General features: G+C 39.5%; 1 protein-coding gene across 1 annotated transcript; it reads left to right on the top strand.

Moving 5' to 3' along the window:
• The first annotated feature begins 5,714 nt into the window (after positions 1-5,714).
• Positions 5,715-6,125, top strand: LOC115806331 (DELTA-thalatoxin-Avl1a-like). The gene has a single exon (XM_030767002.1). The coding sequence runs from the start codon at positions 5,715-5,717 to the stop codon at positions 6,123-6,125; it is 411 nt and encodes a 136-aa protein (XP_030622862.1).
• The last annotated feature ends 5,661 nt before the right edge of the window (positions 6,126-11,786 follow it).

Below are 11,786 nucleotides of genomic sequence, written 5' to 3'. Positions count from 1 at the left end.
GTCACTAGAGCTGGCAGTGTACCCCATGCTAAAGGAGATAGGAAAAGTCGCATCGAAGCATCTTCCCTTAACATTTAGAGAATTCAGCCAGCTCATATCATGGCTGTCACAAAGATACTTCCGGGTTATTTCACTCGGTTAGGCACCTTCCTAAGCAAAAAAGACTATTCAGATGTGTAAGTGCACGATCCGTCCTGGAAGCATGGTCTGCTCTGCACATGCGTGGACTGACAGTTAGGGATAGGGTTAAGGATAGGGTTAGTTAACTTTTGCGCAAGTGCGCATGTGAAAAACGGATCGAGCTGCCGGGATGAGAGAACTTTTACAGAACTCTGTAAACAACTTTCAAGTTTCAAGTTTATGTAGAGCCCAATATCACAGTTTACAGTCTCAAAGGGTTTTACATGCCACAACAATCAAAATCAAAACAGGACGGCACACTCTGACTTAATCCTCATGGCGGGCAAGAAAAAAAAAACACAAGTAACCATGACAAGTAACTACTGATCCCACTTCAGGTCCAGACTGACTGATATGCACTTACATATTGCATGTCTCTTCTAACAACGTCTTGCATGTCACATGTACAACTGTCAGACCAGATCTCAGGCCTTTATTGCAGTCCATTTCTCAGTTTCACCCTTCACCTTCATTTTAGTGAGCGGCCTATCTAGTCTGGTGAGTTGGAGACTTGTGTTTGAAGTTTTGACATAAGGGCTACTTGTAAATGATTTCTTTAAACCTTATATTTGTCTTTAAAGACATGAGGAAACAGAAGATTCCTTTATAATTGACTACAAGATGCTTACATGGCAATACATAGCAGCTGAATAATGAATGCACTTGCTAATCTGTAACAGAAGACATGAAAGTTTGAGGCAAATCACTAATATAACTAGTTACTATCTTTAACAAGGTTCCTCAGATCAAGTCATAGACGTCTGGCATCCTACTGATTTTTTCCATCACCTTCTGACAAGAGCCTCATACAACACTGACCCCTAGTGGTGAATGTATGTGTCTTCAACACTCTAAAGCCATTGGTTATTCCTCTGGGTTGCCATGACTTGCATTTGTGTTGCCACAGGGTCTGTGTACTTATGGTGACAGCAGATGAGTAAAACCCCGTGATTCAGTCAGTGGATCTGAGAAAGGTGTGATATGTACAATCAAGTTAAGTCTTAAGTTTAAGAGTGTATTTGTCATATGTAGGTTAACACAGGGTCAACGGTACAATGAAATGTGTGAGACGAGAGAAACAGGTCAACTCAGCAGTAAGAGCACACTAGTCATAGAATAAAAGTACAGTAGGGGATTCAAATAAATAAAGAGTAAGACACTAAGGAGTAGAATAGAGCAAAATAGGGGATTAAAAAAATTAGCGTAGGAGAATAAGGAGTTAACTAAGAAAAAAAATAGAAAAGAGAGGTATGAGCAATGAACAATTAAAGTACAAAGAGGGTGCGCAATAAATATAACAGAATAAGAAATAGAATATGAAATATACACTATATACATGTGAAGGAGGCTTAAACTTAAAATTTAAAGTGACGAGTGTGAACAACGGTATTGCACATGGGGGATGTACAGCTTTATGTACCAGTGTAGTGTCAGTGCAGTATCATGTAAACATTGTGAATCAGACATGGAGTAATCAATGTGCAGCAGTGCATTGAAACTGCAGTAGACAGTGGACAGTGCAGTAGGGAGTAACCTGTGTAGGTAATCAGTGCAGCGCAATATGGTAGTTGAGTACGCAAGTTAGTAGTTGAGTAACAGCTGAACAACTACAACTACACCTAAAACACTGAAAACTAATGATTTGGTATCAAAACTGTGCAATGTTACTCAAATAACAGCTCTAACATTAAATAAAAAAGCATAAGATTATGTTTGTCTCAGATTTGTGACTCTGATTTGTATATTTTTACTGCCGTCACCACATTCATTCATGCATTCAGTCTTTTTTCTTGTCCAGTAAAGGGGATATTGGTGTACTACAGGAGAGTTAGGGTTAGGGTTAACTTGTCTTGGTGAACTTGTCTTGATAGAGCATTCACATACACAAGCACGCCAGAGTTACCTCTCTATGCCACACCGATCCTCTCCCCCAAAACATTAAACAGTTATTCTCTGACATAACTGCAACATAATACATTAACAACAACATATTTCACCATCATTTCCTTACCAAATTACTTTGACATTTAAAAATTAGTAGCCTTCTATTCATCAATATTCAGAAGTGCGGAAAGTTGCATTTTGACATGTGGACGCGTCCAGCAAAATCATGCGTTCAAACCTTTTAAAAACCCGAGTCACAAACTGCCCGTGTTTGCTAAGTTGAGACAAGACTTCTAGTTGTCTGGTAGAGCAAAAAGAACTCAGCTTTTGTCTGTAGTCATACCATTCAACTCCCAGACTATACATTGTATAGATACCGAAAATAAGTGCCTCATAACAGTTTCATATATCAAATAAAATAAGACTGGAACCAAACTGAACAATACACTCGTTCTTTGTGTACGACCAGTGGCGGATTTAGGTATGGGCGAAATGGACAGGCGCCCAGGGCGGCATCTTACTGGGGGCGGCACGGGGCGTCAGCACTAAACAATTCGGGATGGTGACATTTGCGTGGTGGGTTTTCTGTCGCTCATTTGCACGTCACGTCATGTCACCGTGTAGGTCAGTTAAGCAGGTGGAGAGATGGATTCTGAATATTGTGGTCTTGTCATAAGAAGGATCATGGGTTCCGACTAACGATGATAGTGTTATTGTGTTATGCCTGAAGAAAATGTAAATTCTCCGTGATTGCGCACACACACTGTGAAGTGAGCAGTGAATTTGCCTCTGCATTTAACCCATCCAATACACCAGTAGTGAACACACACAACAGATGCAGGAGCAGTGGGCAGCATTCCTCTGCGCCCGGGGAGCATGGGGGTTAAGTGCCTTGCTCAAGGGCACACAGCCGTGGATGTTGGGCCAGGGAGGCACCTAACCACAACAAACTGAAGGAAGTTTTTACATGTGTCCAAAGGATACACGTAAGAATCAAAGTAGTTGCAAAGGGGAATATTCTATTACAAGAGAAACATTTCAGGTTATACATAGGAACCTCCTATATTTTCTTTTCTCTTTTGGTATGATGAAATGAAAAACAACCTATCATACAATAAAAACAAAGAGTAGATTAGAAACTTTTTTCAAGTCATGTTTTTCATTTGTCACATGCCAAGGTACAGTGTACAGTAACAGAGAAATGGAGGTTGGCAGCAGGGCAGACTGTACAATATACAATAAAAAAATATATAATTTAAGAGATAACTCAGTAAAAGAAAAGAAAAGAAAAGAAAAGAAAAGAAAACAGTTAGGTTTATACCACCCTGAGGGATAAATGACTGAGATACCAACTTAGAAGAAAAGTCACATTTTGGCAGCGTCAGGTCAGTTCGATCAGGTCACAGATGAGATTAAAAAGAAAAGAAAAGAAAAGAAAAGAAAAGAAAAGAAAAGAAAAGAAAAGAAAAGGTATGATGATGCCTCTGTAAAAATGTGTTAAAACACAACTGATGTGAATAACAGGATATCCTCTTATGCAGTGTCAGTTTTTTTTTCTCCTTTATGCAGTTCTGGGGCTGAAGACAAAACTGACTGAGAGAACCAGCTCTGTTATGAGAGTTACAAGTACTTCCTGTTTTGTAAATGTTCTCTGACCCTGAGTCTAAGAACAGCTTTCATCAGCATTTGTGTTATATTTATCATTATGGAGCCAGTGGAAATACCAGTAGAAACTTAGAAAGTAGAATAAGATTAGAAGAATTAGAAGCAACAGAAACCAAAATATATTCTCTGGATTAATTTTGGTTTCACTTTTGGTTTTAAGTACAGCGTTAGCTCAGACTTCACAGTTTATGCTTTGTGTCAGTTTCCTCCCGTCACTTTTTTTATCTGTACTGTGAGCTACAAAGGAGGGAACAGATCATGTCTTAGCAACTCATTTATGCTAATTTGTGCTCGTTTATGGTATATTAGACATAAGACACACTGTTCTTGTAACTGTCCATGTAACCGTGAGCCTTCGAATAACTTCAAGATCAGTGACTGGGTTGTTTTGAGATGTGTAATATAGTCTGGATTGACATTACGTGAATGGGCTTGTGGAGGGTGGAGGGTGGAGTTTTCAGTGACTGTACTAACTTAATGTAGAAGAATCAAAACATATATCAATACATTTTAAATTCCTTATCTTTGTAGAAACTGACATATGGCATGTTTTTGCCATATCGTTATGGCTCACAGTGTCAATAAGGCAATAATAACAATAATAAGAGTGAGTATAATAAGAGTGAGTTATATTAAAGCCAAGCTATGAATTAGCTACAAGGGACTGCCCCCAAAGGAGGAGTCAAACTCAATAAAAGGGGAGCTCTCTGAGATCATCAAGGGACATTAACTACAGAGGAAAAAAAGAACAAACGCTGACTAACCTCACCTGAACTTAGCTGATAAAACCACGACCAAATCAAACTTAGAAGATAAAGTGAGGGTGAGTTGATTCTCTGTGTGTGTGTGTGTGTGTGTGTGTGTGTGTGTGTGTGTGTGTATTTTTTGGGGTTTTTTTTTTTTTTTTGTATTTGTAAAACCTATTCCATGCTCTCGAAAATGTGATGCTCTGGGTGATCGTGTGGTCCAGAATCAAAGTGTTCATCTGAACCTGCTGTCATGTATTCTTTCTAACTGAAGAATTAGGCCAGGTCAACTTTGCACAATAAACTGACTGTATAAACATTGAGGAGACAGTTTCCAGCATCTAATTATTCTAGACACTTAGTATCAGTGCAGGAAGCTTATTTTATGAACATAAGTTGGGCAAGATTGTTTTGCCCTCTAGTTTCAAATGAGAGGAACTTTAGGTTAATCGGCTCTAAGCAGACATAAAGTAAGGACTCAGGTTGTCTACCAAATGAAGGATGTCGGGGGAAGTGAAGGTCCCTCTTCAACAGTACAATGGTCTCTTATGGACAGTTACAGTTTTCTGATGATATCCCCTAAAATTGCTTTATACCTTGAAAATGGAAACTGTGGAAACCTGTGACTTAATAAAATCTTGAACCATTTAAGTAAGTGAATAAGGTGACACTGTCAATTTCTTGCTGACCTAAAATGTTTCCTTTAATATTCTACACTGGAACATCTCAATCTGCACCAATTAATGTGTGTGTGTGTGTGTGTGCGTGTGTGTGTGTGTGTGTGTGTGTGTGTTTGTGTGTGTGTTTCCCTCTGTCTCATTGTCTTGCAAGACAAAAGTAAACACGTGGAAATGGAACGGTTGGAAACTGTGTCTAAATCTGTGAAGGTTGGTCAGGATGTCAGCAAGCTCTCTCTCTCTGATCGCAGCTGCACAATAAATATTAAGAATTACAGCAGTGTCTGCTCACTTGTCAACCCCAGGTAAGACCACTCTGAGGTTTAGATCTAGACTATTTAATTAGATCTAAGTCAGGCCTAGGACTCTAAAAGCTTTTTTAGTGATTTAACTCCTTTAGTTATATATGTGATCACTGTGACGTGAGCATAACATTTTCCTTACACTCATTTCTACATGGGTATTTACACCATTTACTGTAATTTTTTATTTAATGTTACTTTAAAGTGATGATACCAGACACATATTTCATTTAACTGAATGATATTTATTTAGAATCTGGATGTACAGCGGCCACAACACTCAACCTCCCCCACCCACTGTGGACGTCAACACAATGGCGGTGTGTGCCTTCTCCAAGAATACAGGTGTGGCCAGTGGGGCCGTGGGTGTGTTGACTTATGACCTGGAACAGGAGAAAAAAGACGCTGATAAGATGATGGCCATCATGTTCTCTGTGCCTTTTGACTACAACATCTATATGAATTGGCTGGCAGTGGGCATTTTTGACAATAGTTTACCATGTGACAAGGAACTCTACAAACTCATGTACGAAAAGGATGAAACCACATTCAAACGTGTCAAGGCTGCAGGAAGTAGTATATTGTACACATGGAACTCAGTGGAAATCAGGGCCACCATGAGCAGTGCAAGGGCAGCTATTGTTGAGGTGGAGATCTATGACAAGTGCTAAGTCAATGTTAAGATGGCTTAGTCGGAAATTGGGTGTAATCCCAGATTATATGACATGATAGCAGGATTTTTACAGAGGAAAAGGTATTGATAATTACAAATGTATTTTTCATTCTATCAATTCTGTAATGCTGATTTCTGAAATACTTACCTGATTAAAGTTAACTTGTGATTGGCACTTGTTCTTTTCTGGTCATTATGAAAACGTATGAACACGTGGCCAGTCTCATTAACACTGACCATGTGTAACCAGTCTGCTCTGACACTTTTTTATATAAATATGCGTGTGTGTGATTGTGTTTATTCTTTTTTTTTTCTTTTTGACTCTGCATTGTGCTGTGTATAATGTGGAGTAAGATGAAGACAACCACTGTCTAACCAACCGAGGGGCAGGATTTATTCTGTATGAAACACAAAAACAGCAGTACAGGAACCTCACATAAGCGGGGTTCTACAAGTATATCTTTAACGGAGAAAAGAAACAGAAAATTAGACCACATGAGAAAATTCCACACAGAAGTACTGTACACGATCAATAATAATGACAATGCATACACACACTGATATAAATATTACAATGCCCAAAATACTGTACACGATCAATAATAATGACAATGCATACACACACTGATATAAATATTACAATGCCAAAAAAACCCAAAAAAACCCACAGCATTTGTGACCTGTTCAAGTTGAGAAGCGCGTCTCCGTTTAGTGTTTCTACCCACAGTGCTTTAGTGTTTTACCACGCTGTCAGAATTAGCAGTGGTGTAAACCTACCTCTCCTCATCAAAGCATCCAGCCCACTGTGGAGAAAACCACAAACCCACAGAGTAACGTCACCAAAATATCAGAGGTCACACAACAAACGTACAATGAATAAAATAAAAGCTCCTCAAAAGAAATATGTATACATAAGCATGTGTATACAGAAAAACAACAAAATGCACACAGAAACTGAAAATGGATTATTGGTGAAATTTAAAAAAAAATTAAATATATTACATTTATACATCAGCTACACATAGTTAGTATGACTCCACAATCTGTACCCGGAATCACAATCCATTCTGCACGTGCTAAAGTCAGTGCGTGTGCAGAATTGAATCTCTTTTACTACACTGCCTGATCCCTTCTATGATTTTTATGTCCTTGTTTTAACTGTGCATCTGACAATAAACGTTTTAACCTTTTGACTTTTTTCTGACACCGACTACCTCACTCTCCCTTTTGGCTGGATGCTGGTTAAGTGTGGCTGTGTACCTGTACTCTGTATAATTAAGTTGAGGCTAATGTAATCTAATCTAATAAACAATAACTTTGTGCGTCAATAAAAATATATCATTTGAGCAGTGTTGGTGTATGATCACATTTGTCTTCCATAATGTATGAAAATACGACTAAAAGTTCTGACTTATTCTATAGAATACGAAGCTGCAGCTATCAAATCCTCTAATTCATGTGTCTGATTAAATGAAACTGCCTGGTTGTTGTGAAAACTTGTGATCCCTGATTGGTAAAGTCAGCTATGGTTAGCTTCTGCTGTGAAATTGGTGACGCTTTAACTGTCTTCATCTGTGGTGCTGTTATTTTTCGATGTTAGCAGAGGGATAGCAACAGGTATATTTTAGAGATATAATGGGTCTAAAGTCTATACATAGACGACATACGAATGCATTTTATTGAACAGAATTGAATGTGGGTCAAGCAGTTATTTAACTACAACGGGCGTTACTTTGTTGATTTTCCAAAATCCCATTGCTCATAGGCTTTTTTTAACAACCCTGAACTTGGAAAAATGCTAATCCGCAGCATACAAAATGACAGCTGTCACTTGCTCAATCTATAACACGCAGATATAGAAACATTTCCATATCTGTGCTATAAGAAACAATAAATATCTTTAAACAGACTCTCGTTGGGAATTACCAGGTGTTTCCATTTAAAATGTTCACACATGCATGGTACAAATCGTGCAGGAATAAATTGGTTTACCGATTAAGTAATTACGCGCATGTGCAGAACGGAACATGCTGTCTGCCATCCATCAAGTGTTCAGACTGTAACTGCCCGATTTTCCTCACTCCCAAGTACGAATTATTCGGAAGTCCAGACTGTAATACGCATGTGCAGCATCCAGAGTGTGTGCACACTATATGACATGAGCCAGATTTGTACTGTTCATGCATAAACATTTTACGGCACAAAGAACACGTATTGTTTTCATTGAGAGGTGGAGTGTTAGCATATAGGCTACTGATAATGTTACTGAACAACTGTTTTTATATTTTCGAAGATTCTCTGAAGGCTTTGCATATTAGTAGAGCATAATTTAATTTAGTTAAGCACAGTTTATTGTCCGTAGGCTTAGCAGATTAGCATAGCATAAACAATAGCATAGTTATGAACTATGACCTAATAAAATATTGTAAATCGGGCAGGGAATGCAGAAATAGGATGTAATGTCGTAAAACACCATGCAAATTGGGTAGTGCAGTAAACTATTGCCTGTTGCAGACCGGACTTTGGGATTTCGTAATTCCAGGGAAAATCTGGGAGCAAGGAAAATCGAGCAGTTACAAGTTCACCGTGGTAAAATGTTCGCACATGCATGGTAAAAATTGTGCAGGAAAAAATTGTGTTTCTGATTATGCCATAATGCGCATGTGCAAAAACGATCGTGCTTCCGGGTACAGATCGTTGACTTACAGACCCATATCAGAGAACTCATTATTTACCCTCAATGACTACAATTACCAGCATGCCGTCACGACAGTCAGAGATTTCCCCCCTCTGTGGAGGGCGGAAGTCGGGTTTAGGAGCTCCTCAAAGTGTTCCCTCCACTGTCTGACCACATCCTCAGTTGAGGTCAGGACCTCCCCATCCCTGCTGAGAACAGCCTGGACTAGGCCTTGCCTGCCCCCCCTGAGTCGCCTGACGGTTTGCTGTGCGTAGAAGTGAGCCCAACTAAATCTAGTTGGTATCGCTCCACCTCCCGCACAAGTTCCGGCTCCTTCCCCACCAGAGAGGTGACATTCCACGTACCAAAAGCCAGTTTCTGTACCGTAAGTCCAGTCCGCTGGGTCCCTCGCCCCATTCTGCACCCGGCCCCTATTTCTCACCTTGCAGGTGGTGGGCCCACGAGAGGGCAGCCCCCCGTGGCAGGTCCGACCACCAGGCGCTCGTCTACGAGCTCCCCTCCCAGGCCTGGCTCCAGGGGGGCCCCGGTCTCCCTATTCCCAGCGAGGTGCCTGTTTCTATGTGGGTGCTGATCATAAGGCCTTTTAGAATCGCCTTTTGTCTGGCCCCTCACCTGGGACCTCTCTGCCTTGGGTTACCAACCAGGAGCTACATGCTCCAGGCAGTACAGCTCCCAGGATCACAGGGGCTCACAAACCCCTCCACCACGATAAGGTTGCGATTCCAGGAGGGGAGAAAGCTTATTTCTAAATTCGTAAAATGACCGTTAGTAAATTTAAGTTTAGAATATCGTTAGTTATGCCTAAATTTAGCTTAACCTACTGCGGACATAATCACTGTTTTGTTTGTGAACGTTCAAGTGCATCCTCATCTATGGTAGGAATGCCAACCTTCGACACCACAAAGACAGCGAACTCTGGATCAAACGACGTAAGTAATGCCTATTAGACAGTGTTAAAACTTAAAATATGACTTCCAGTTTATCATATTCATCATCTCTTTATTCATATTATTGTGTAGAAAGTAGAGTATCCCGAAAACAACAGGCCAAAATGATGACGTCACGTCACAGTTTCCTTAGGAAATTCATTGACAGTAGTCAATGAGCTTCCACTTAGACTGAAGGTAGTAAAGGATTTCTCAAGCTCTTTCTCTAACCCGATACTGAAAATGCTCTAGGCCTTACCTTTACAAATCACCTCTGTTGTTCTTCATCATCTCTTTAACCCAACCACATGAGGACTTCAAAAGATTTCAGAAGTCTTCATAAAGTGAGTGGTGTGTTGAAATGTTCCTGTTTCTTGGGGTTACTGGATATGGCTTACTTGGAAATTTGGGTGTAAGGCCATAATGGATACCTGCACATACAAGAACTAATTTATCATTTGATAGACAACTTGTCAAATTACAGAAAAAAGGAAATAAATAACAATTTAGGTCTTTCAGAATTATCCAGAATCATATGATCACAGTGTATGAACAATTCTAATTGTCATGAATGTTAGTATGAATGAATGAAATATGAATATTAGAAAAGCTGGATGTGGACTTTTTTCCTCCTAATGGTAAATACACACATATATATATATGTACTATAGCAGAGGAATATAGGTTGAGTGCAAGTTGTTGTGTGGATGATGTATGTGAGGAAGTATGTGTGTGTGTGAGTTAGTTAGACTGAGTGTCAGCAGTGCTTCTAAAAGGCCAGAATGTTGGGGGAATGTCCAGACCTACTGACAAAATACCTCCATCACAGCCTCAGCTGTGGTGGTCCAAGATGTAATTAACTTTCTCTTACTTCCTAGCAAACAGACTTTTAACAGCAGAACAACAGAATAAGCAGTATGAAAAGGCAAGCTCTTCCCTGCATGTGATTATTTCAGTTTCCAAAGTGAAGTAACTTTCAAAGTATAACAAAACACACCAAACCAAATAAATTCAGCAAAACAGGTGGAATGGGTGTTCTGACCAGCTTCATCATAAGAGTTGAACTTTTCACATAACTCAGTGAATACTGATTTACAGTGTGTCACTGCATCATGTTTGTTGTGTGTTTCCCTTTGGTTTTCTTTGTATCTAGATGGTTTGTATTTCTTTGTGTGCAGAGGGTTTTCATTCACTCTCCTTTTGTAACAATAATAATAATAATAATAATAATAATAATAATAATACAATTTTATTTAGAGCCCAGAATTTATGGTCTTAAATGGCTTTATATTATCCATTAGTCAGTGAAAATAGAAAAGTCTTTAGTTTGGTTTTAAATGTGTGAAGAGAGTTTGTCTCTCTTATTTCTGTAGGTAGGCCATTCTACCTGAAGGGAGAGCGGTATGAAAAGGCGTGGTAGCCAGTGTACATCCTGTGTGCTGCTATGTGTCAGCTGTGTGCTGTTTTCGTGGAGAGTGCTACGTAGTTCAGCATTTCAGTGGTCTTGTGTGAAGGTGATGCATGCAAGATGCATGAGGTGTATGTGAGGAGGCATGTGTGTTCGTACGTGTGTGTGTGTGTGTGTTAGTTTCAGTTAGTCTGTGTTAGTTCTTGTTGGAGGCTAAACACCATCCGGCGTGTGGCTAAAAGGCCAGAATGTTGGGGAAATATCCAGACATAATGACAAAATACTTCCATCACAGCCCCAGTTGTCCTTAAATATAACATTATCTACTCCCCTGATATCTTTCTTTGCATTGTGTCATTAATTATCTGTAATTTGTTTTTCTATAATGTTTAGTTGTCTCTGTGTGATCTGTAGGTTCTTCTGAGCATTATGAGTTTTCCCAAGCCCTTGTTGTTCTGTCTCTTGTGTACCAAACCTTGGACTATTCATGTGACTACTGCCCCAACCTTGTCTCTGACATCTCTGACCACTGTGTACCAAACCCTGTCTCCACACTCTCCCTTTCTTCATGATGGTGGCACACACACAATAAATGAAAGAATGAATGAATAAATAAATACCATACGC

Source organism: Chanos chanos, chromosome 3 (genome assembly GCF_902362185.1).
Source record: "Chanos chanos chromosome 3, fChaCha1.1, whole genome shotgun sequence".
NCBI classification, from domain to species: domain Eukaryota; kingdom Metazoa; phylum Chordata; class Actinopteri; order Gonorynchiformes; family Chanidae; genus Chanos; species Chanos chanos.
The sequence above is the reverse complement of the archived record's forward strand: the minus strand, read 5'-3'. Positions and strand labels throughout refer to the sequence as shown.